General features: G+C 41.8%; 1 protein-coding gene across 1 annotated transcript in view; it reads right to left on the reverse strand.

The window, feature by feature from the left end:
- Nucleotides 1-344: 344 nt before the first annotated feature.
- Nucleotides 345-27,893, reverse strand: part of LOC128523492 (histone-lysine N-methyltransferase PRDM9-like) — a 57,945-nt gene continuing 30,396 nt past the window's right edge. Inside the window, exons 4-8 of the mRNA XM_053495687.1 lie at nt 20,730-20,913; nt 16,000-16,271; nt 6,812-6,879; nt 6,453-6,643; nt 345-1,695 (exon numbers count right to left, since the gene is read on the reverse strand). Coding sequence (XP_053351662.1) covers nt 920-1,695; nt 6,453-6,643; nt 6,812-6,879; nt 16,000-16,271; nt 20,730-20,913 — 1,491 coding nt within the window. The 3' untranslated portion in view covers nt 345-919. The remainder of the gene's footprint in view (nt 1,696-6,452; nt 6,644-6,811; nt 6,880-15,999; nt 16,272-20,729; nt 20,914-27,893) is intronic.

Consider the following 27,893-nt stretch of genomic DNA (forward strand, 5'->3'; position numbering starts at 1 on the left):
CTTACTTGCACTCATTCACATTCATACTCTTACTGTTTACTAAAATGTATTTAATTGACAAAGAAATGTCTCCTTATTTTGTCATCATCTCAGATACCTTCGTTTGAAAAAACTCATATGACTATGGGCAAACCTAGATTAATCTGGCTGATCGGGGTAAAACTACTTGAACCATCAAGACCTTAGGATATGGGGATGGCGTCTGTCTACGATCACCGGATACTTCCCACCCTGGAGATACGTACATAGATGTTTTGTTTACATGCTATTGAGAAAGCAATAAAAAGACAATTAAAAATGATACAAGAAGGAGGGATGGTTCAAGACTTTTGCACAGTACTGTATAGCTCTTATAAACTTTTATTGCTTGTGTTTTCCATATTACACATATAAAAAGTGTTTACACAGTTTACAAAGAGATTAATAATAATAATAATAATAATAATAATAATAACAACAAAAATAAGTGTTCATAGAACGTTCAGCTCCTTTCTCTTTAAAGACAGGTGGTCATGTTCATCATCGCAGCTATCATTATCTGACTCGCACGATGAACACATGCACATCGTCTACAGCTTGGTCTGCATTTAGTGATCACATTATTTTCTCCACAAAAGTTCCAAATACCCTAAAAACTTTCATTTGCATACTTATGTGCATAATGTGTTGTATCAGTATTTTCTTCATAATTATTTCAACATCAAACCAAAACGAGCAGTTTCAAGTCAGCATGCAAGTTGATGGCAATGCTCAAAGTCACAGAGTTTATTCTGTGATGCCATGAATCAACCAGCATGATCTGCGACTCTTAGAGGTTAAACATAGTAGCTACAAGATTTCATGTTTTCCCTTACACAATAAAAAGTATATATTTAAAATCAACAAAAAGTCAAAAATTCTGGTTAGAAATTAAATCTGGTCATCCCTTCTCTCCTCTGTGAATGCGCTGGTGTTGTATAAGACAACCCTGTCGAATAAAACTCTTTCCACACTCTGAACAGTTATACGGCTTCACTCCTGTGTGAACATGCTGGTGTTGTTTTAGATCACCGCGGCGAATAAAACTTTTTCCACACTGCGAACAGTGGTATGGCTTCTCTCCTGTGTGAAGGCGCTGGTGCTGTTCGAGACAATCCAGCCGTTTAAAACTCTTTCCACATTGCGAGCATTGATGGGGCTTCTCTCCAGTGTGAATGCGCTGGTGTTGCTGGAGATTACTCTGCTGATTAAAACTCTTCCCGCACTGGGAACAGTGATACGGCTTCTCACCAGTGTGAATGCGCAGGTGTTGTTGCAGACAATCCTGTCGATTAAAGCGCTTCCCACACTGTGAGCAGTGATACGGCTTCTCTCCTGTGTGAATGCGTTGGTGTCGCTGGAGAGTACTCTGGCGATTAAAACTCTTGCCACACTGTGAACACTGATGTAACTTTTCTCCTGCCTGACTGCACTGGTGTGTTTTGAGGGCAAATTGATGACTAAAAGCCTCTCCACAGTCTGGACAATGGTGAATTTCTGTGAATTTCGAATTATTGTAAGAAATTCCAGAACTACAATTAACAGATGATGTTGGTAGACTACTTGAGCCTTCGGAAGGTATCTGAAGCTCACTTGATTTAAATAAATAAATTTGAGATGCATAGGAAACAGGACATGATGAGCTGGAAAAGACTTGCAACAGAGCGTTGTTTACTTCTGGAGAAGTGAAAAAACAAAAAAAACAAAAATATCAGAAACTGAAAATAAAATGCAAGAAGACAAAATGTAACTAATGTGAGACTGTTTTATAAAACTATTTGTGATTCTACATGAATTAAGACTTACTCATCAGTAAATTAAAGAAACAACGATAGACAATTGTATGTAAATTCACATGGCTTAGGGTTAAAATAATAGACTTCTTCAACAGTTACGTCCATTAAGTAACACAACAGTCCTCCCAAATCCTACAGCCAGGAGACTTGGGACACGAGGCGGGGTACACCCCTGATGGGGTGCCAATCCATCGCAGGGCACACACCCCCTTACATTCTCATTCCCACATTGATCTATTTTGACTTTGCTTTACTACAGCTTCCTTTAGTTTCTGTTTATTAGTGGGCCTTTCTGCCTTTAGTTTGTTCTTTAGTAGGGAAAACACTGCTCAGTTGAGCTGAGGGCAGATGACCAGCTAGGTGCATTTTGGAGGTATGTTTTGGGGCATTATACATCTGTAATGTGAAGGAAGTTTCTATCAGTTTTGCAGCATGTGACTAAATCTCAATAGAAAGCAGAGCTCTACAAACTTCAGAATTTATTCTGCTATCAGTAGTCACATCATCAACAAATAGTCTCAGCTCCACTGGCAGCCATACATGCCCATGCCATAACTACCATGTTGGATGATGTAGTATGCTTTGGACCATGAGCCCTACCATGCCTTCTCCATACAAACTTGATTTTATCTATTCAAATAATCCCGTTAAGAGACTCTATAAAAAGTCATCCTGTCTAAGCAGCTGCTTACACCTTACCTACACTGATCCATAGTGAATCTATAAACACACTCCGTTACAGTATGGTACACTAACTAGAGTCAGCCAATCCATTCCCTCATTCAAGTTTTCCACATTTTGTTCACAATAGGTATTCATAACCTTGGTTATGACAATTGCAATTGAGCTCTTGTGCATCCTCTTCCTATCAAATATATTTAAGATGAATCTCTACATTGACTGGAGTCCACCTGTGCTAATTGAACTTATTGGACAAAAACTAGGGAAGGCATACACCTGTCAATCTTTAGTTGAAAATGTTTTTGTGTTTATTTACTTGAGAAAAAAAAACAAAAACATTTTTTTCTTTACTGTCAAACATTAAATCAGAGCAAACTGGTTCTGTTTTAGATCAATAAATATATTTTTGCATTGGTTAAATGTCAGAATTGAGCAAGGAAGAATTTAATTTATAATTTTTTTTTTGGTTAAAATTACTTTCATCAGTCAAAAATGTACAAACACTTCCTTAGTATTTAGCAGAATTGCCGCGAAACTGTTTCACTTGGGCCAAAGGTTTCAGTTTCCACAAGCTTTCTACAAATAGTTTACTAGAATTTTTTCCCACTCCTCTTGACAGAACTGGTATAACTGGGTTTGGTATGTAGGCCTTCTTGCTCGCACATGCATTTTCAGTGCCGCCCACAAATTTTCTATGGAATTGAGATCAGGGCTTTGTGATGGCCACTTCAATACCTTGACTTTGTTGTCCTTAAGCCACTTTGTAACTAATTTGGAGTCATGCTTAGGGTCATTGTCCATTTGGAAGACCCATCTGCCCCCAAGCTTTAACTCCTGGCTGATACCATTTTGATTTATACACATTTAAATTCCATACAAACTTAAATAATTATTTTGATTGTGTAAAGCTGCTTTGGGACAATGCCAATTGTTAAAAGCGCTATACAAATAAAATTGAATTGAATTGATGTCTTCAGATGTTGCTTCAATATATCCACATTATTTTCTTTTCTCATGATGCCATCTATTTTGTAAAGCACACCAGTCCCTTATGCAGCAAAGCAGCCCCAAAACATTATGCCCACCTTCATACTCAAGTGGCTCAGGTTGCTACTGTTGGGCCCTTGAGCAAGGCCTTTAACCCTGTCTGCTCCAGGGTCGCTGTATCATGGCTGACCCTGTGCTCTGACCCCAGTTATGCTGGGATATGCGAAGAAGGATTTTTACTGTGCAATAATGTATATGTGACAAAGGGTTAGGGTCAGTAAATTTACTGTTGGGATGGTGTTCTGAGGCTTCAAAGCTTCGCCCTTTTCCCTCCAAATATCTTGTTCTTTGTCTTTCGGCTGTTCCCTTTCAGGGGTCGCCACAGCGAATCATTTGCGTCCATCTAACCCTATCCTCTGCATCCTCTTCTCTCACACCAACTAACTTCATGTCCTCTCTCACTGCATCCATAAATCTCCTCTTTGGTCTTCCTCTGAACATGTCCAAACCACCTCAATCTGGCCTCTCTGACTTTATCCCAAAAACATCTAACGTGGTTTGTCCCTCTGATGAAGTAATTCTTGATCCTATCCATCCTTGTCACTCCCAAAGAGAACCTCAACATCTTCAGCTCTGCTACCTCCAACTCTGCCTCCTGTCTTTTCTTCAGCGCCACGGTCTCTAAGCCGTAGAGCATTGCTGGTCTCACCACTGTCCTGTACACCTTTCCTTTCATTCTCGCTGATACTCTTTTATCGCACAACACACCTGACACTTTTCTCCACCCATTCCAACCTGCCTGTACCCGCCTCTTCACCTCCTTTGAACACTCTCCGTTGCTCTGGACCGTTGACCCTAAGTACTTAAAATCCTGCAATTTCTTTACCTCTGCTCCCTGTAGCCTCACCGATCCTCCTGGGTCAATCTCATTTACACACATGTATTCCGTCTTGCTGCGGCTAACCTTCATTCCTCTGCTTTCCAGAGCATACCTCCATCTCTCCAAATTTTCCTTCACCTGATCCCTGCTCTCGCTACAGAGCACAATGTCATCTGCAAACATCATAGTCCATAGGGACTTCTGTCTTACCTCATCTGTCATCCTGTCCATCACCAGAGCAAACAAAAAGGGGCTTAGAGCGGATCCTTGATGCAGACCCACCTTCACCTTGAACTCTTCTGTCACACCTACAGCACATCTTACCACTGTCTTACAGCTCTCATACATGTCCTGCACCACTCTAACATACTTATCTGCCACTCCAGACCTTCTCATACAATACCACAGCTCCTCTCTTGGCACCCTGTCATACGCTTTCTCTAAATCTACAAAGACACAACTTCTCCGCCTCAAAGCAAATACTGCATCTGATGTACTCTTTCTAGGCATAAAACCATATTGCTGCTCACAAATGATTTTCTTTAGAAATTATGTCTTTTCCCTCCAAATATACTGTTTATTATTATGGCCAAACACTTCAATTTTTCTTTAGTCAGACCACAGGACATGTCTCCAGAAATTAAGATTTTTGTCCCCGTGTTCAGTTGCAAACTGTAGTCTGCCTTTTTTATGGTGATTTTGAAGTAATGGCTTTCTTCTCCCAGAGTAACTTTTAGCTCATGGTGGTACAGGTACTCTGTAGGTGGAACTGGGGACAATCACACTGTCTTACCAAAAACTTACCACATTTCGCACCAAAAACCTTTTCCTTCTGGGACTCAGAATTCATCTCATTCCTGAGCAGTATGATGATTGTATATTCCCATGTCCCAATTTTATTGTCTGAACGGATGAAAGTGGGACCTTCAGGCATATGAAAATGAGCCACACTTGTGGAGGTCCACAATTCTTTTCCTGATGTCTTAGTTGATTTCTCTTGATTTTCCCATGATGTCACAAAAAGAGGCTCTGTGCTTGAGGTGTACCTTTATATGCATCCACAGGTGTGCCACCAATGATCTCAGATGGAATAAATTAATCTATCAGAAGCTTCTTAAGCTCATCTGGAGTTTTCTTTTTGTTTAAAGACACAAACTTAAAGTATGTATAATTCTGACTTTGATGAAAGTGTTAAAAAAATACATAAAAATTCTCCCTTGCTTGATTCTAAAATTTAACAAATGCAAAAAAATATGTTAATATTTTTTTTCTTCTAAAACAAAGTTTACTCTGATTTAATGTTAACAGTAAAGATAAAAAGAGTTTTTGTGTTTTATTTTTCTGAAGTGTCTATAAATATCTGGTTTCAACTGTAAGGTCTCACAGTATTTATGATCTGGCTGCCAAATTGAGTAAATGGAGGCAAAAGGGACTTGGTCAGACAGGTAAACATAAATAGCACTATAAATTGAGATCAGGCGGTCTCTTGTGGAGGTCTACAAAAGGACACCCACCAGTGTAGCACTCCACCAATCAGGCCTCTATGGTAAAGCGGATAAACAAAAGCCATTCCCCACTAAAAGGCACATAACAGCAATGAGCCTAAATGTTTTTGCCAAGAAGAATAAAAGACTCCTAAAAAAAAAATAAAGGTGTGCCAAGACTGTCACATCATTTACAAGCAGATTTAAGGATGTTACTGATGCCAAAAGTGCATTAACTAAGTACTAAATGATGGATCTGAATACTTGTATACTATGATGTAAATGATCCACAGACTTTTTTTCTTTTTAACTTGCCATGAAATAACTAAGAAACAGGCCACAACTTCAAATTGCCTTCAAACTGCTTATATGTCAGTTGTCCAATTACAGTTGACCGCCCCCCCCCCCCCAAAAAAAACCCAAAACAAAACTGTTTTAATCGTCATTGTTTATATCCTTATGAAGCTGACTGCAAATATTATTCCTAATGCCTGATGGGAGGGCAGTGTCTGAGCTGGACAAACATTGACAATCGCGGCTTTTCCACTACACAAATATAATTGAACAGAAATAAAATGATTTGCCGTATGTATGGACGGACTTTACCATTTGTGGAGCACTTTTTGTTCCAGAGATGTTCAAATACAGGACTGAGATCTTTGGCGTACTCCTCCTCATACCACACCAAGAGCTCCTGTCCTGGATTAACAGGTTGACAGCAACGATACAGAATTTGTCCTCTATACTGAAATGCCACAAGATTCTGTTCTTCATCATTACGGGCACAATTCACATACCTATAGAAGTGAGGCAAAGTGGCAGAAAATGTAAAAAGAAGAAAATGTGGGGGAAACATTAGTCACAGGAGAAACTATAAAATGAGGATAGATTTTTAGAAGTTCTTTTAACAAATTAGGAGCTGTAAAATCAGTAGCTGAAGACCCAACAACTGTTGGATTTCTCACCTCATCCAATTTGCATACATTTCTCTTTTGCCATCTATGTATTCTTCAGATTGCCAGCTTTTGGATATCTGTAAAAAAAAGATACAAATTAACATTGTCTTGCATTGCATTGATGGGCTCATCCCAATATTCTTATATTAGGCACCACGTTAAAGGTCACTGACTGTATCTTTACTTTCACAGGGCAAGCAAAAAGTCCCAAATTCAGGAACATTATGAAAATGCAGGCAAGGTATTTCATCAGAATTTTGCAAAAGGGACATTTTGCAAAATGGCTGCAATTAATTTTGTTTAGACAGACTCTCTGTTTCTATCTGTCTATTGTTATTATTAAAGAAAACAGCAAAAACAACAGTTCAAGGGCTTGTAAAAACATTTTCCTTTTTAAGAGTAAAATGCAAATTTTGGAATCCGCAGAAGATCAGTGGTCTGAGCACAACGTAATAATCTTTGTATGATAAAATGACTTGTGGCATGAATCTACATGAAGCAGTTCAGTTTCAAATAATAATTCAACGCTGAAAACAAGCAGCAAAAGGCCTGTCGCTCTTCATATCACATATTATGAAGGTGTTTAAGAGACTACACTTTGTCCCCAGGTGAAGTCTTCTCTTGACCCTCTTCAGTTTGCCTATCAGCCACTCCTGGGAGTAGATGATGCCATTATACACCTGCTCCACCATACCAACTCTCACCTCGACAAACCTGGGACCAGTGTGAGGATTATGTTCTTTAACTTCTCCATTGCCTTTAACACCATACAACGGGCAGTACTGGGGGAGAAACTAAGGATCATGGAAATTGACACTTCCTTGGTCTCCTGGATAATGGACTACCTGACCACCTGTCGCCAGTATGTTCGTTTACAAATCTGTGTGTCTGACACTGTGATCCGCAGTACTGGTGCTCCTCAGGGGACTGTTCTGTCTCCATTTCTTTTCACCCTCTATACATCTGATTTTAAATATAATTCAGAATCATGCCTTTTACAGAAGTTCTCTGATGACTCTGTGATGGTGGGATGTATTAAGGACGGTGACATCTCCAAGTACCAATCTTTGGTGGATGACTTTGTTTTCTGGTGTGAGCTTAACCACCTACAACTTAACATCAAGAAAATGAAGGAGCTGGTGGTCGACTTTAGGAAAGGTGGAACCCCAGTGACTCCTAAATCTGTCCAGGGAGAGACAGTGGACATGGTCTCTGAGTACAAATTCCTGGGAGTGCATCTGGATAACAAACGGGACTGGTCAGTTAACACAATACAACTCTACAAGAAAGAACAGAGCAGGTTGTACTTTATGAGAAGTCTCGGGTCAACATCTGTAATACCATTCTTCGGATTTTTTATGAATCTGTTGTGGCGAGTGTCGTCTTCTATGCTGTGGTCTGTTGGGGCTGTAACATAAAAGCAGCAGACAGAAACAGACTGGACAAGATCATTAAATGGGCCGGATCTGTCCTGGGCTTGGACCTGGACTCTGTTGATGCCGTGGCAAAGAGGAGGATCCTGTCCAAAATACGCACAAAAAATGTTTCAATTTTTCAATACGCTCTTGAAAAATCCTTCTCACCCGCTATACAGAGTTCTTACAGACCAGAGGAGCAACTTTAGCCAGAAACTAATTATGACCAGGTGTTCTACAGAGAGCCACATGAGATCTTTTCTCCCTATGGCCATAAAATTATATAACTCTTCTCTGTAGTGTTTTCACTTTGGAACAGGGACTGTCAGTAGTTTCTGTTCAATAATATTTAATGACATTACTGTTCCCACAACTCAAGTTCCAAGTGCAATATCTGATTATAATACACTTGTGCAATACTTCTTTTCATTTACACAGTTCTAGTGCAATATGTCAACTTGCAATATAACTTAATTGTGTGCCATTGTTATTTCTATTCTATTTTACTTCTATTTATTGTTATTTTTCTTAAAATTATTTCTTTAATTTATTTTTTTTCCCACAGGAGTACACAAACACCCATGTAGATTACCAGAACACAAGAAAACACATGGTTTGGAGTAAACTTAAGGCAGTGCTTGATATGGTTGTAATAAAGGGTCCCACATGAACTGCCTTGTGGTCTTAATACCCAAGTTCAAAGGGACATTCCAGTTCCCTGTGGTCTATTAAACAATCATCACAATCTCTATATTTAAGGCAAACTCTAGATTGTTCAACTGTTTGATGGTCTAGGCATGGCTTCAACACTGGATTTGTTCAGGGCACGATGGCAGATTCCACTGATTCCAACAATCTGGGGGAAAAAAAATCTGTTTTTCACACTCTTTGATGTACACCAGTTACGTTCAGGTTTCTTGACATTTCAGCACCTTATGGGCAGAAAGTTCTGTACGCAAGCTGCTTATGGTGCTGTTTATCTGGATAATAAAATAGTTTATAGGAATGATTGGTAGCAGAACATGCAACACCAGGGTACGAGTGACATGGCAAAACCAAGTGGGTAGTCCTCACTTGACTACTATTTCTTGTGGTTACCGCCTTGTGTTTGGACCATGCCCTGCTCCAATGGCTTCATTGCAAGAAAGATGCTAACACATGTTGGTATTTGGCACTTAAATGTATTAAGTTACAGGTGTTTACATAGGGTTAGGGTTAAGTGCAGGGGATATTCTTCCCCACTGCGGTGGCAGGATGAACAAGCAGCATAATGGCTTGCAGCTGTGCACTCTTACCAAGTTTATTAATGTGCATTTGTGCCGCAGAAAAAAAAGCCAATAACAGGAGAGGAAAAAAATGTCAATCCTGCACTACAAACACACACATTACATAATTTTGTAACAGAGTTCTAAAATTATGTCATACGCACCCAATGGATTGTGATATACTCCTCCAATCCAAGGAAATCACCAATAAATCAGGCGTATAAGATTGCAAAACAATGAGGATGCAAAAAAAAGATTTTTGATATCGTAAAAGGTTCAGCTGTAGTAAACAAGCCCTTAAACTTATATCAACGTAACCTATGGTTAATAACTTCCTCACTAATATATAATTGCATAGTTATATAATATGTCATAACTGTACAGTGGCACCTTGGATTGCAAGCATAAATTCTTCTGGAAGAGTGCTTGTATATCAAAGTGAATTTCTTCCATAAGAAATAGTGAAAACCTTGATTATTCGTTCCACAACCCCAAAAAATAAATATATAAAAATAATTAATACATTTAGGCATTTGGCAGACGCTCTTATCCAGAGTGACTTACATTTTTATCTTATTATACATCTACGCAGGTGAAGGTTAAGGGCCTTGCTCAAGGGCCCAACAGTGGCAACTTGGTGGTTGTGGGGTTTGAACCTGGGATCTTCCGAACCGTAATCCAATGCCTTAACCACTGAGCTACCTCGGCCCTGATATACTGATATAGTTGCTAATACATTTTCCCCTATTTATGTAGAGCACAAACTGGCCTTTCATAATGTGGCTGATGTAAATAGGTCCGATTCATGTGCAACTTTTAAACTAGTGTCAAATTGCACGCACAAAAAATAAAATTTCAAACTCTAGCAGAAAAGCAAAGAAAAAGGGGTATAAACAAACCTGTCAGACTGTTTTGAACACAGAAATGAGTTCATGGAAGTGACATTGGGTGTGTGTCAATAGCAAAACAACTCTATTATAACACTGAGAAAGACCTTTTATTTGGGGTAAAGTGAACTTTTTTCAGCAGAGCCTCTGTTTCACTGAATAATCTATGACTTTTAATGAACATGTGAGATCCATTCACACCTGGATCAGGAAACATCAGGTTTCACCAGGACTCCTATTGTCTCAGCTGTTCACACCTACACACTCAGATTCCTCACACAAATGGGCTTCTTTTGAGATAAAAATAAAGGATTGTTTTTGAAACATTAATTGAAATACAAATCTTATGTACAAACACACAAAAACTACACAGAAAAAATATGTTATAGTATATTGTGACTGAAATAAAGCGCCTCATATCGGTGCACATTTTTTTTAGCAAGTATAAATCCGTGTTTGTTGTATTTCTAGGGGATTATGTGAAGAGAAACTGCATTTGTAAAACTAAATCTCTTATAAATATATATAGATACACTCACCTAAAGGGTTATTAGGAACACCATACTAATACAGTGTTTGACCCACTTTCGCCTTCAGAACTGCCTTAATTCTACGTGGCACTTATTGATTCAATAAGGTGCTGAAAGTATTCTTTAGAAATGTTGGCCCATATTGATAGGATAGCATCTTGCACTTGATGGAGATTTGTGTAGTATAGTGAACTTATTGTCATGTTCAAGAAACCAATTTGAAATGAATCGAGCTTTGTGACATGGTGCATTATCCTGCTGGAAGTAGCCATCAGAGGATGGGTACATGGTGGTCATAAAGGGATGGACATGGTCAAAAACAATGCTCAGGTACCCCGTGGCATTTAAACGATGCACAATTGGCACTAAGGGGCTTAAAGTGTGCCACACCATTACACCACCACCACCAGCCTGCACAGTGGTAACAAGGCATGATGGATCCATTCTGTTTACGCCCAATTCTGACTCTACCATTTGAATGTCTCAACAGAAATCGAGACTCATCAGACAAGGCAATATTTTCCCAGTCTTCAACTGTGCAATTTTGGTGAGCTGATGCAAATTGTAGCCTCTTTTTCCTATTTGTAGTGGAGATGAGTGGTACCCGGTGGGGTCTTCTGCTGTTGTAGCCCATCCGCCTCAAGGTTGTGCGTGCATACCTTGGTTGTAACGAGTAGTTCTTTCAGTCAAAGTTGCTCTTCTATCAGCTTGAATCAGTCGGCCCATTCTCCTCTGACCTCTAGCATCAACAAGGCATTTTCACCCACGGATACTGGATGTTTTTCCTTTTTCACGCCATTCTTTGTAAACCCTAGAAAACTGAGCAGATTGTAAAATACTCAGACCGGCCCATCTGGCACCAACAACCATGCCATGCTCAAAATTGCTTAAATCACCTTTCTTTCTTATTCTGACATTCAGTTTGGAGTTCAGGAGATTGTCTTGACCAGGAACACACCCCTAAATGCATTGAAGCAACTGCCATGTGATTGGTTGATTAGATAATTGCATTAATGAGAAATTGAAAAGGCGTTCCTAATAATTGTTTAGGTGAGTGTATATATATTTATAGATAGATATAAATAGATATATCGATGCAGCATTCATCTGCCTTTTGAAAAAACTTCCACAAAGTAAAAGAGCGCGCACACTGACATTTTCAGATCCTATTTGTCCGATTGTTATCAGTATGTAAATTTGGGTAGGTTGAAAAAGGATGATTATTCAGCATGTTCTTTAGTGGAGTTTGGTGTTCCACAGGGTTTGGTTTTAGGGCCACTGCTTTTCTCCCTTTACATGCTTCCTCTGGGCAACATAATCCGTAAGCATGGTATTAGTTTTCATTGTTATGCTGACGACACACAGTTATACGGCTCAGCAAAACCAGATGAGAAAAAACAGCTTGCTAAAACTGAGCAATGCGTAAAGGATATAAAAGATGGATACTAATTAACTTCCTTTTGCTTAATCTTGATAAGACAGAATTTCTATTCATAGGACTGTATACAGCTAGAGGTAAAATTTTAGATCACACTGTAACTTTAGATGGCCTTTCTGTTCCATCAAGTGCAACAGTAAAAGACCTCTGTGTGGTTATAGATTCTAGTCCTTCATTTGAAGCTCATGTAGATAATATTACCCGGATAGCATTCTTTCACCTTAGAAATATTGCCATGGTAAGGAATATATTGTCACTAAATGATGCAGAAAAACTAGTTTATGCTTTTATCACCTCTAGGTTGGATTATTTTAACGCCTTACTGTCTAGTTGTTCAACTAGATGCATAAACAAGCTTCAGTTAGTCCAGAATGCACCAGCGAGAGTCCTCACTAGAACCAGAAGATACGAGCACATCACCCCTATCTTATCTTCACTTTAATGGCTCCCTGTGAAATTCCTCATTGATTTTAAAATACTACTTTTGACATATAAAGCATTAAATGGTCTCGCACCGCAGTATCTAATTGAACTGCTAGTGTCTTATGATCCGCCACGCCTACTTCGATCAAAGGATGCAGTACCGCATATTATGAAAACTACAGCTGGGGGCAGAGCTTTTTCTTACAAAGCCCCAAGTTATAGAAAAGTCTTCCAATTAATGTTCAGAACTCAGACACAGTCTCAGTGTTTAAGTCCAGGCTAAAAACTTAAGCATTTTTGTGAATAGATTTGCCTTAGTTAAAGTAGCAGATCTGGGGCACTCATGGACGTGAACTGGTATGTTTAGATGCTGTCTTCCCCACTCTCATTGATCACTCAGGTTTGTTGACGGTGAGGTGATTGGTTGCTTTCATCTCAGGGAGCCCTCATGTCTGTGTTTCCTTTTGGCTACTCCCTTTTATGCTGTCATAGTTAGTCCTGCCGGAGTCTCTGCTTGCACTCTACACTAAATATACATTCACCTTATACATTATGTGACTGTGACCAGATCTAACTATTATCTCTCCTCTTCTGCTCTCTCTCCTCCTTTCTCCTTTTCTTCCCCCTCTCCCCCTCTCTCTCTTTCCCTCTCTCTGTCGAGCTACACATGTCGTTACTGAGCTGCCAGTGATCCAGACTCCCTCTGCCCCCTGAACCGGTCTGACTCGTCCTGGTGGCCCGCTTCTAGTTGGAGATCTCGTCATATGGATGCCCCGTGTGTCTCTTAGGGTGTGTCTGGTGTATTAAGACGGTTTCACTTTACCATGAAGACGGTTCTGGCCTCGACTGATGTTGACAGCTGTTTCTCTGAGGACTTGACTTGGCTGCAGTTGTTAGAGATATGATCTCGAGACATTGAGGATGCAAAACTGCGAAGGGACTTTTAAACAATTCAGCTGTGACAATGCTTTAAAAGTATGCAGGAAAGTGGCATTACATTGACATCATAGCGTGATGCTTTTTTCCAGCATCCGGGGCTTTTTGGAGGTCCTATCAAAAAACTGTATTTAGAACTACCTCTATTCTAAAACTGTCATATTGGTATGCCCCGTTTAAATGCATGTGCCCACTGTCTTTCTGGAGGTGCCAGCCGCAATGGCACAGGTGCTTGGGCCTAATCATCATTGCTTGCCACTATATTCCATCATATTGTAATTTTCAACTGTGTAAGCTTAGCTTTGAGATTTGTGAACAAAATATTTGCATGACTTCTTTTATGCCCACACATTTCATTTGTTGCAGTTAATTTATAGAAAACTTTTATCCAAAATAAATGGTTTGTCTGGAAAGACTGAACTGTACAAGTACCAGCTAATTGCATGCAGTATGATTAATCTGAAAGAATCTTTAAAGTAGGACTGATGATAAAAATACTGTAGGAGAAAGAGGTCTTTTCAGCTGACAAAAATCTAGACATTTGGTTACTCATGGTATTTCTATTAGTGTCAGTTTTTGAAGCAAAAGGTAGACAAATATCGAGGCTGAGAAAATGATTTAATAAAAGCCAGAAGCTTTACTCAAATTATGGAGGAACGCCTGTCACAACCTGGGAACAAAGTTGGAGTTAATAAAGAAGGACCAGTGGCAGAGGGAGAAGGTGCTGCAACTTCTTCTTCTTTGTCTTTCGGCTGTTCCCTTTCAGGGGTCGCCACAGCGAATCATCTGCGTCAATCTAACCCTGTCCTCTGCATCCTCTTCTTTCACACCAACTAACTTCATGTCCTCTCTCACTGCATCCATAAAGATCTTCTTTGGTCTTCCTCTAGACCTTCTGCCTGGCAGTTCCAACCTTATCATCCTTCTACCGATATGCTCACAATCTCTCCTCTGAACATGTCCAAACAACCTCAATCTGGCCTTTCTGACTTTATCTCCAAAACATTTAACATGGGTTGTCCCTCTGATGAACTCATTCTTGATCCTATCCATCCTTGTCCCTCCCCAAGAGAACCTCAACATCTTCAGCTCTGCTACCTCTACCTCTGCCTCCTGTCTTTTCTTCAGTGCCACTGTCTCTAAGCCGTAGAGTATCGCTGGTCTCACCACTGTCCTGTACACCTTTCCTTTCATTCTCGCTGATACTCTTTCATCACACAACACACCTGACACTTTTCTCCACCCATTTCAATCTGCCTGTACCCGCCTCTTCACCTCCTTTGAACACTCTCTGTTGCTCTGGACCGTTGAGCCTAAGTACTTAAAATCTTGCACCTTCTTTACCTCTGCTCCCTGTATCCTCACCGATCCTCCTGGGTCCCTCTCATTTACACACATGTATTCCGTCTTGCTGCGGCTAACCTTCATTCCTCTGCTTTCCAGAGCATACCTCCACCTCTCCAAATTTTCCTCCACCTGTTCCCTGCTCTCACTACAAAGCACAATGTCATCTGCAAACATCATAGTCCATTGAGACTCCTGTCTTACCTCATCTGTCATCCTATCCATCACCAGAGCAAACAAAAAGGGGATTAGAGCCGATCCTCGATGCAGACCCACTTTCACCTTGAACTCTTCTGTCACACCTACAGCACATCTCACCACTGTCTTAGCGCTCTCATACATGTCCTGCACCACTCTAACATACTTTTCTGCCACTCCAGACTTCCTCGCACAACACCACAGCTCCTCTCTCGGCACCCTGTCGTACGCTTTCTCTAAATTTACAAAGAGACAATGCAACTCTTTATTACCTTCTCTGTACTTCTCCACCAACATCCTTAAAGCAAATACTGCATCTGATGTACTCTTTCTAGACATAAAACCATATTGCTGCTCACAAATGCTCACCTCTGCCCTTAACCACTTCTCCTCAATTCCTCTGGAATCCTCTCGCTGTCCAAGATCTTGTTAAACAAACCAGTCAGAAACTCTACTGCCAACTCTCCTAAGCACTTCCACACCTCCACAGGTATGTCATCAGGACCAACAGCCTTTCCACTCTTCATCCTCTTTAATACCCTTCTCACCTCACTTTTACTAATAATTGATACTTCCTGCTCCACAAGTCACCGCTTCTACCCTTTGTTCTCTTTTGTTTTCCTCATTCATCAGAGAAGGTGCTGCAACTACTCCTGTAAAATGGAGAAAGTGATACTAGGAGGCCTCTTGAAAACACACCTATTAACCCCTAAAATTGTATTTTAGTATTTATAAACATATTTTATTTTTGACAAACTCACCACCCAGGAGTATTCACTGTGCATGGCCTCCTCTCTGTCTACCAACTCTCCCTGATAGGGTCCGAAGTGTGCACCTATTGGAACAGTCTCCCCCTTATTAAACACTCCCAGGCCTGCATCAGGAATACTGGACTCTTGAATCTCTAGTCCAGGGGGAAGAGTTTGTCTGGCTCGGTCAGAGACCCCTCTGGGGACAGGCGTATCAGGAATGAAGAGGGGAGAACCATGAACCTCACACTTGTTGAAGAAGAAAGATTTGCAGATCTCACAGTCTGGGAAAAGAGAAAAAAATGGGAAGAAATTATCTGAAATTGCCATAAAATCCTGACAAACAGGTTCATGTAGCATCTGGATGAGCACAGAGTTGTACATCAGGACAGAGAACATGCCAGACATAAAATGTATGTTTAAATTCTAATTTTATTTGTCACATACTTACTACAATGAAAGCGGGGAACTCATAGCTTATTTAGTAACTGCCTGGTCAAAGTTTTTAAGTTAGCCTACGCTCTGATTTACACTATATTGCCAAAAGTATTTACTCACCCATCGAAATCATTGCAGTCAGGTGTTCCAATCAGTTCCATGGTTATAGATGTATAAAGTCAAGAATCTAGGCATGCAGACCGCTTCTACAAACATTTGTGAAAGAACAGGTCGCTCTGAGGAGCTCAGTCATAAAATGTCCACGCTAATAAATATTCCACAGTCAACTGTTAGTGGTATAATAACAAAGTAAAAGCAATTGGGAACAACAGCACCTTAGCCCCGAAGTGGCAGACCACGATGTTGACGGTGATGGTGTAGGATTGTTTTTTATGGAGTTGGGCTCTGCCCCTTAGTTCCAGTGAAAGGAACTCTTAATGCTTTAGCATACCAGTGAATTTTGGACAATTTCATGCTCCCATCTTTGTGGGAACAGTTTGGGGATGGCCCCTTCCTTTTCCAACATGGCTGTGCTCCTGTCCACAAAGCAAAGTCCATAAAGAAATGGATGAGCGAATTTGGTGTGGAGGCCTGACCTCAACCCGATAGAACACCTTCGGGATGAATTAGGGCGGAGACTGCGAGTCGGGCCTTCTCGTCCAACAGCAGTGTCTGACCTTACAAATGCGCTTCTAGATGAATGGTCAAAATTCCCATAAACACACTCCTAAATCTTGTGGAAAGCCCTCACAGAAGCTTTGAAGCTGTTATAACAGCAAAGAGTGGGCCACGAATTGGATGTTACTCCAGTTCATATACATGTGCAGTCACGGATACTTCTGGCAATATAGTGTATACTCAAGAAAATATAATAGGTATCTCCTAGTCTAGTCTAAAGACATGAATGATACGCTAACTGGCATTTCCAAATTTCCTGCGAAAGATTAGCTCTCCAGGGTGCGCCCCACCTCACACCCCATGTTCCCTGGGAAAGACTCCAGGCTTCCTGTGACACAGTACAGGATAAACAAAACAACAATTGAGTGGAAGAAACCAGAGGACCCAGAGGAAACAGACAAGACATAGAGAGAATAAAAAACCTCATAGACTGTAACCTGAGGTTTGTTCCTCTGGAGCTGATGTTCCTCAACCCATATACAGTGGTGTGAAAAACTGTTTGCCCCCTTCCTGATTTCTTATTCTTTTGCATGTTTGTCACACAAAATGTTTCTGATCATCAAACACATTTAACTTTTAGTCAAAGATAACACAAGTAAACACAAAATGCAGTTTTTAAATGATGGTTTCTATTATTTAGGGAGAAATAAAATCCAAACCTACATGGCCCTGTGTGAAAAAGTAATTGCCCCCGAACCTAATAACTGGTTGGGCCACCCTTAGCAGCAATAACTGCAATCAAGCGTTTGCGATAAAGTCTTCATTTTTCTTTTTCTTCAGCCATTCAGAGGTGGATTTGCTGGTGTGTTTTGGGTCATTGTCCTGCTGTAGCACCCAAGATCGCTTCAGCTTGAGTTGACGAACAGATGGCCGGACATTCTCCTTCAGGATTTTTTGGTAGACAGTAGAATTAATGGTTCCATCTATCACAGCAAGCCTTTCAGGTCCTGAAGCAGCAAAACAACCCCAGACCATCACACTACCACCACCATATTTTACTGTTGGTATGATGTTCTTTTTCTGAAATGCTGTGTTACTTTTACGCCAGATGTAACGGGACACGCACCTTCCAAAAAGTTCAACTTTTGTCTTGTCGGTCCACAAGGAATTTCCCAAAAGTCTTGGCAATCATTGAGATGTTTTTTAGCAAAATTGAGATGAGCCTTAAATGTTCTTTTTGCTTAAAAGTGGTTTGCGCCTTGGAAATCTGCCATGCAGGCCATTTTTGCCCAGTCTCTTTCTTATGGTGGAGTCGTGAAAACTAACCTTAATTGAGGCAAGTGAGGCCTGCAGTTTTTTAGATGTTGTCCTGGGGTCTTTTGTAGCCTCTCGGATGAGTTGTCTTTATATAGTTGTCTTTATCGGATGAAATGGCTTTATAACCTTTACCAGACTGATAGATCTCAATTACTTTTGTTCTCATTTGTTCCTGAATTTCTTTGGATCTTGGCATGATGTCTAGCTTTTGAGGTGCTTTTGGTCTACTTCTCTGTGTCAGGTAGCTCCTATTTAAGTGAGTTCTTGATTGAAACAGGTGTGGCAGTAATCAGGCCTGAGGGTGACTACAGAAATTGAACTCAGGTGTGATAAACCACAGTTAAGTTATTTTTTAACAAGGGGGGGCATTCACTTTTTCACACAGGGCCATGTAGGTTTGGAGTTTTTTTTCTCTCTTAATAACGTAAACCTTCATTTAAAAACTGCATTTTATGTTCAATTATGTTATCTTTGACTAATAGTTAACGGTTTTTGATGAGCAGAAACATTTAAGTGTGACAAACATGCAAAAGAATAAGGAATCAGGAAGGGGGCAAATAGTTTTTCACACCACTGTACATATTGGTATATCTGACCTTCACAACTGTATGTGCTATTTGAACATCCCATTCAATAAACAGATTTGCTCTCTTTCCCAGTAATTATCACCAATCATGGTCATCTGTGTGAGGAAGAGAGCAAATAATTTATTCCTCTGAGGGCCTGTCCACACGGAGACGCGTTTCGCTGTATAAGCATTAATTTGTTATCGTATTGGCGTTTCGTCCACACGGATCCGGCGTTTTAGGAGACTGAAACCGCTATTTTTTGAAACCGGGTCCCAAAGTAGATAAATCTGAAAACGCCACCCTTGCGGTTTCGTGTGTACAGCCAATCCGTATATTTCGTGAAACGATGATGTCATCACATCACGTGTCGGCTGCGTCACACGCAACAGCAACAACAATAATGGCGGACAACATGATTGTGTTCGTGTTGGTACAAAGCCTACTAGCTTTATTACAGCAAAATCTATTGCTTCTATGCAACTGTTATGAGCAACAAGCGATAATGGACAACACCATCTTGGTTCGTATACAGCGCGAAGGTTATGCGCATGCTCAAAGTCTTCTTCTCAGTGTATAGTGTATCTCATGGCAGAATTACAGCGCCCCATACTGGTCTGGCATATATACTACACCATTTTCAGTGGTTTCGTGTATACGCAGATATTTCTTGAGACGACGCCGTGTTTACGAAAAAAAAAAGATCGGATAGGGAACGCACCGGCTTCGTGTGGACGAACCCTGAGTGTGTTTTGCTGTTATGTGACACGGCATTAGCAGAATTCAGAAAAGATGACAATGGCTGGATTTACATTTCCTGGAGGAAGCATGTGTTAGTTCACCCTAATGATCAGAGAGACGGGGCTAGTGGTTCTGAGGAGAAAATGGATAGTAGAAAAAAAAAAAACAATCATTAATGATTATATAACTATGTTGTTAAAAAATATTAAACTTTTATGAAAGGATTTTCATTGGCAAATCACTGTGGCATAACTGTGTCAAAGCTGTTAAATCCAAAAAAATATATAATTATAAATAATATAATAAAGTTATAAAAAATTATAAAATTCTGCCATATAGTAGAACCTCGGCATGTAAATGCCCTCCCTTAAAATGTTAGCCTTTACAATTGAAATTTTGCGGAAATTAGGATCAGCAAATAAAGCATTTTTGGCATACAAACTAACCGAACAGAATGCCGGCTAAGAGGGTACGTCCAGAGAAGGAGGTTCCAAGAGGAACCATGAAGTAAGGTTAAGTAAGGTTAAATATCTATCTACTTAATATTTTACTTTATTTACATTTCTTTTTCTAAATGTTTTTTTTGTTTGTTTGTTATTTGCAAACATATGATTATACTGTTGGGACTTCGTAATATTGGTAATAATTTTGGGGCGGTTAAAGCACATTATCTGCATTTACAATATTTCTAATGGAAAAATGTCTACTGCAATATAAATTTTTGCCTCAAGAACTCGCCTCCGAAACGGATTAAATTTGTATGCCGAAGTACCAATGTATTTTTTTTTCATGTAACAGCTGGTTATCTACATCTCTTTATAATGTCTGGAATCTATTTTTTTTTTAATACATGTATGGCATTACATATCTCAATAAAAAAAAAACCTGTAAGTTCACACGTTGTCAATTAAATGCTTTTTAATTAGTTTTACACAGACTGATAACTAAATAATCTAAGACATGGGCAAAATCCCCTGCTGTCCTTTTATTGCGCTAAGTAGTGTGTAGTGTAGAATAATGAGTGAGAGTGTTACTGAGCTCCAGAGAGGCCTGATGTCTTACAGAGGTTGTTGTTAGTGTCCAGATCTTCCTCTTTAATAGAGATAACGTCAGGTGTGGTGTCAAGGTCGTCCCCATGGTTGTAGATGGTCAGCTCCATTGTCTCCTCTTTTATCACACAGACTTCTGACACTTCAGATACTTTGGTTCCTTCATCTGAGGTCTCCGTTTTCACATTCTCACTCAGCTACAGATCAAACAAAAATAAGGAAAGACTTTAGATTTCCTTTTCTCTCCTCATTATGTGTTACAAGCTTTTGAGTGATTAGCAGGACAGAGTGTAGGATAGCGGTGAGGAGAGGCAGGAAAATATAAACACTGGTCATGCTTTACTTTTTATTTATATTATTGGTTCCTCATGGTAAAATACTGAAGTATTGAAATCACTCCATAGAGCATTTAACTCACTTCTTACATTCATTCATGCCCTCTCTGGAAAAACCTTCCACCTCAAGCCAGTCTTTTACCTGCTCTATGACCAGCCTTTGAGTTGTAAAGCTCATAAATTCTTCAATACTTTTAAATTCTTCCAATCCAATAATAACTGCAGTCTCTGAATTATTCAACCCCTGAAGGAAATCCATTAGAGGACAAATTTGTAAATCAGGTGTTCAAGCACAGATTAAATTCCTCAGGTGTACTTGATTTTGGACACATCAAATACCTGAACTTTCTAGAGATTTGTTGATTAAAATGTTTGCCTGCATGTCAGAAATGGCCAAGTCACAAGTTTTTAATAAACTTAAGAGAAGAAATAATTGCCTTGCACAAACAAGGACAATGATATAAAAATAATAGCAAAGGTGGTGGCTACACTACCTGGATGTGGCAGAGAGAGAAAGCTATCTTCTGCTGCTAACAGATTCCAGAGGAGGCACTCTGCACTATAAGGCGCATACTGAACACGGAAAGGGCGGCACAGTGGTGTAGTGGTTACCACTGTCGCCTTGCGCCTTCAGGGTCTGGGTTCGATCCCAGCCAGGCTCGATTCCCGTCTCTATGTTCATGGAGTTTGCATGTTCTCCTCGTGCTTGATGGGTTCCCTCCGGGTACTCCGGTTTCCTCTCACATTCCAAAGACATGTAGGTTAGGTTAACTGATGTTCCCAAATTATCCATAGGGTGTGAGTGTGTGTGTATATGCCCTGTGATGGATTAGCATATTTGGCATACCAGATTTAGGTCTGGTTTGTATTCAGTTGTGGCTGCTTGTAGTAACTCTTTCACATGTGCTGAGTTTGCTTTTCTGACTGACATTTCAGTGTCTTTACATTCTGTTTACGAAGTGATGAACGGGCTAAGATTCCTCAGAAACACTGCCAGAAGCTAGTGTCTGACCATACAGCTAGACGGACTGGCCTCATTTCGCACCTACAGAAATGTAGCTCTGTGCGGTAAGACTCTCGGCCTTGGCTTGTGTGTTTACATCAATACGAAATAGTGCAAGAACTCTGTGCTAGTTTCTAGTTATTGCTCATCGCTGGTAGAGTTTGTGACTGTTAGGTGCAGACCTTTTTATTTACCGCGGGAATTCACCACCGTTTTCATTATCGGAGTGTACATTCCACCTAATGCTAATGCTAAGGAAGCACTATGGGAAATGTATGCAATGATCAGTAAACTGCAGAACACACACCCCGATGAACTGTTTATTGTTGCTGGACATTTTAACCATGCAAATATCAAGTCAGTGCTCCCTAAATTTCATCTGTATGTGGACTTTGCAACGAGAGGAGAAGACATGCTGTATCTGGTTTACACAAACATCCCGGGCGCATATTACACCTGGGGTACTTAGACCACATCTTTGTTGTGCTAATTCCAGCATACAAACCACTCGTCAGGCGTTCAAGACCGGTTCTGAAACAGGTAAAAATCTGGCCAGCAGGATCCATCTCTGCTCTACAGAACTGTTTCGAGAACACTGACTGGAACATGTTCAGGAAAGCTGTAACTTCTGTTGACTTCACCGCCTTATAGGAGTACACGTTATCAGTGACCAGCTACATGAACAAGTGCACCGATGAAGTCACTGTCTCCAAGAACATCATCTCACGACCCAACCAGAAACCGTGGATTACTGAAGAGGTTTGTGCACTTCTGAAGACCTTAGAACCTGCCTTCAGAGCGGGGGACAAGATGGCCCTAAGAACAACAAGGGCCAAACTTTCCCGGGCCATCAGAGAGGCAAAGCGCACACACACACAGAGAATTCAGGGACAGCGGTGACACTTTGCGCATGTGGCAGAAACTACAAGATGACATCAAATGTCTGTAACGGTGACGGCTCCCTTCCAGATGCGCTGAACAACTTCTACGTTCTGTCGACGTAAAGGCAAAGAAGACCATCACTCCTCTCAACGACCAAGTGCTGTGTCTCACCACACCTGATGTAAGGAAAACTGCTGGACCATACAATATCTCAGGCAGAGTGCTCAGAGAATGTGCTGAACAGCTGGCAGATGTTTTCACCGACATCTTCAACAGCTTTCTGAGCCGCGCCATCATTCCCATGTGCTTCAAGACCACCACCATCATCCCCGTGCCAAAGAAGTCTTCTGGGTCCTGTCTCAATGACTAACGTCCTGTTGCACTCACACCCATCATCATAAAGTGCTTTGAGCGGATCGTCATGAGACACATCAAGACCTTGCAGCCCCCCCCACTGGACCCACTGCAGTTTTGCGTATCGTCCTAACTGTTCAACGGATGATGCCATCTCCTCCACACTCCACCTTTCCCTCACACACGTGGACAAATAAGAACAACTACATTCAAATGCCGTACATAGGTTTCAGCATACAACACTATAATCCCCCATCACCTGATTGGGAAGCTGAGCCTGTTGGGCCTGAACACCTCCCTCTGTAACTGGATCCTGGACGTTCTGACCGAAAGGCCTCAGTCAGTACGGATCAGGAGCTGCATGTCCAGCACCACCGTGCTCAGTCCCCTGCTGTTCATGCTGCTGACTCACGACTATGTAGCGACACACAGTTCGAATCACATCATCAAGTTTGCTGATAACACGACCGGAGTGGGTCTCATTAGCAAGAACGACGAGTCAGCATACAGAGAGAATAGGCAAAGGCTAACAGACTGGTGTAAAGAAAACAACCTTCTGCCTCTGAATGTCGACAAGACAAAGGAAATGGTTGTTGACTTCAGAAAGACTTCATGGAGCGACCCAAGATCCAAGATGGCGCCGGTGAGGTCGGCTGCCGTCACGACTGCTCCGACCACCTTTTCTTTGTTTTTGTTCTTTAAGTTAGTTTTTACCGTTTTAAAACCAGTCAAATTACCACCATGGAGTACATTAGTTATGATAGAGACACTCTTGTTTTTATTGGTATACAATGTACTCACAATTCGACGTTTTTAACTCCGGATCCGAGCTGGCCGAGTGAGATCCTGAGGGAAAACAAAGGATGCGACGCGGCGGCCCCGAGGAAAACGAGCCGGCGTCAGGAACAGGCTGAGAGCCCGTGCACACCGCACACATCTGCCTAACATCCTGCTCGCCAACGTCCAGTCACTGGAGAACAAGCTCGATGACCTCAGGGCCAGGATAAAGTTCCAGAGAGACATTCGGGACTGCAATCTCCTCTGCTTCACCGAGACATGGCTGAACCCAGCGGTGCCGGACCACACCATCCAGCCGGCCGAGTTCTTCTCGGTTCACCGCATGGACAGGACACGGGACTCGGGGAAGTCAAGGGGAGGCGGCGTGTGTTTAATGGTGAACAGCAGCTGGTGCAACAGCGCGAGCATTGTTCCTCTCACACGCTCCTGCACACCAAATCTGGAACTACTGTCCATCATGTGTCATCCTTTTTACCTTCCTCGGGAGTTTACATCGGTCATAATCAGTGCCGTTTATATTCCACCACAAGCGGACATGGACACTGCCTTATGCGAGCTGCATGAGGCACTCACACAGCACCAAACACAACACCGGGACGCTGCGCTTATTGTGGCGGGGGACTTTAATAGTGCCAACCTCAAACGCGCAGCGCCAAACTTTCATCGGCATATCACCTGCCCCACCAGGGGCAAAAGGACACTGGATCATTGCTACACTACAGTCAAGGACAGCTACAAGGCACAATCTCGCCCTCCGTTTGGTAAATCCGACCACGCCGCCATCTTCCTTATGCCAAAATACAAACAAAGGCTGAAACAGGAAGTTCCGGTTCAGAGGGAGGTCGCGCGCTGGACGGACCAATCGGTGGCCGCGTTACAGGACGCACTCGATGACGCAGACTGGGACATGTTTAGGAACAGCTCCGATGACGTCAGCGTGTTTACGGAAGCGGTTGTGGGATTCATCGGGAAACTAGCGGATGATACCGTGGAGAAAAAGACTATTGAAACGTTTCCCAACCAGAAGCCATGGGTGGATAAAACCATCCGCGACGCTCTGAAATCTCGCTCCGCTGCCTACAACACGGGACTCGCGTCGGGGGACATGGAACCGTACAAGGCTGCGTCATACAACGTCTGGAAGGTGGTGAAAGAGGCGAAGCAGCGCTACGGGAGGAAACTAGAGTCACAACTCCAACAGAGTGACTCTAGGAGCCTGTGGCAGGGATTAAGGACAATTACTGATTATAAAGCAACAACATCCGGTATGACGAACGCAGACGTGACTCTGGCAGATGAGCTGAACACTTTCTATGCTCGCTTCGAGGCTGCAGCTAAAGACGCTAGCGATGCTAATGCTAGCGGCGCTAACGGCTGCAGACAGGAAGTCACTGCCAGCACCGGAAGCGCGTTCATCATCACCGAGCATGACGTGAGGAGAGCCTTCAAGAGAGTGAACACAAGGAAAGCAGCAGGTCCAGACGGCATCTCAGGCCGTATCCTCAGAGCCTGCGCAGACCAGCTAGCACCTGTGTTCACTGAGATATTCAAAATCTCTTTATCTCAGTCGGTGATCCCCACATGCTTCAAAGAGTCCATCATTGTTCCTGTCCCAAAGAAACCTCATCCTGCTTCCCTCAATGATTATTGCCCTGTAGCCCTCACTTCAGTAGTGATGAAGTGCTTTGAACGCCTGGTCAGAGACTTTATCATTTCTTCACTACCAGACACACTGGACCCACTACAGTTTGCATACCGTCCAAACCGTTCCACGGACGATGCAATCCCACATCTCCTCCATACATCTCTCACTCACCTGGACACTCGGAGGGGGAATTATGTGAAAATGCTCTTCATCGACTACAGCTCTGCATTTAATACCATAATTCCCTCCACACTCACCACCAAGCTGGAGCACCTGGGACTCAGCTCATCCATGTGTCAGTGGATCTCCAATTTTCTGACTGGCAGACCACAGGCAGTAAGGATGGGCGGACATGTCTCAGCCTCCATCACTCTCAGTACTGGAGCCCCCCAGGGTTGTGTTCTGAGCCCCCTGCTGTACTCTCTGTACACCTCTGACTGCGTGGCCACTACCAACTCCACCACCGTCATCAAGTTTGCTGACGACAGTGTCGTGGGGGCCCTGATCACCAACAACGATGAGACGGCCTACCTGGAGGAGGTTGGAAATCTGAAAAACTGGTGCCAGAGAAACAATCTCCTCCTGAACGTCAGCAAGACAAAGGAGCTGATAGTGGACTTCAGTACAAAGCAGGTGAGGAACTACCAGACCCCCATCATCAACAGGAGCCCAGTGGAGAGAGTGGACAGCTTCAGATACCTCGGTGTTCACATCACGCAGGACCTGACATAGTCCTGTCACATCAACACCGTGGTAAAAAAAGCCCGGCAGCGTCTGTACCACCTCAGACGCTTGAGAGACTTTAGACTGCCCTCCAAGGTGCTCAGGAATTTTTACTCCTGCACCATAGAGAGCATCCTGACGGGAAACATCACGACCTGGTTCGGGAACAGCACCATGCAGGACAGACGAGCTCTACAGAGGGTGGTGCGATCAGCTGAGCGCATCATCCGCACCGAGCTCCCTGACCTGCACTCAATCTACACCAAGCGGTGCTGGACCAAGGCCAGGAAGGTTGTGAAGGACCTCAGCCATCCCAACAATGGACTGTTCACTCTGTTGCGGTCTGGGAAGCGATTCCACTCCCTGAGGGCCAACACAGAGAGACTGAGGAGGAGCTTCTTCCCGCAGGCGATAAGGTCTCTCAACCACACCACTATGCAAAACTAACAATATTTTCACAATTCTCTCAATCAATCAATCTTTATACATCCATGGACACTATGGACAACTCCATGCACATCACATCTACACTACATGTTTACGTTTACATTCTGGACCATTGCACAAAGACACTTTAATAACCATTGCACAAAGTCACTTTTTCTATGCATATTTGCACACCATTATAGTTCTATGTGTACAGTATATTTTTATTTTCAAGTTCTATTTTTTCTAGTTAAATTTTACTTTAATTTTTTTATTTAAATTTTCTATCATATTTCTTCTATTGATATTTATTACTTATTATAAGTTTTAATTCTCTTTTTAAGGTCACTGGCGGTCGTGTAAGCATTTCACTACATTTCGTACTGTGTATGACTGTGTATGTGACAAATAAAATTTGAATTTGAATTTGACCACTCTGGAGATCGTCAACATGACCAAATTCCAGGGTGTCCACCTGGAGAAGAACCCCACCTGGTCCCTCAACACCAGGTCTCTGCATAAGAAAGCCCAACACCGTCTTTTCTTTTTGAGGCTGAGGAAGGCCCAGCTTACACCCCTCATCCTTACACCTTCTATAGAGGGACTCTTGAGAGCATCCTGAGCAGCTGCATCACTGTCTGGTTTGGAATTTTTTTAAAGCATTTCACTGCATATCGTACTGTGTATGACTGTGTATGTTACAAATAAAATTTTAATTTAAAATTGTGCCATACCAATTGCATAGTCCTTCTTTGCCATGAAAATTAACTTAATCCCAAAAAGACCTTTCCACTGCACTTCATTGCTGTCATTAAGGGACCTGCTGAGATCATTTCACTAATCGTCTTGTTAACTCAGGTGAGAATGTTGACGAGCACAAGGCTAGAGATCATTATGTCAGGCTGATTGGGTTAGAATGGCAGACTTGTACATGTTAAAAAGAGGGTGATGCTTGAAATCATTGTTCTTCCATTGTTAACCACGGTGAACTGCAAAGAAACGTGTGCAGCC

The sequence above is a fragment of the Clarias gariepinus genome, chromosome 1 (genome assembly GCF_024256425.1).
Source record: "Clarias gariepinus isolate MV-2021 ecotype Netherlands chromosome 1, CGAR_prim_01v2, whole genome shotgun sequence".
Lineage (NCBI taxonomy): Eukaryota > Metazoa > Chordata > Actinopteri > Siluriformes > Clariidae > Clarias > Clarias gariepinus.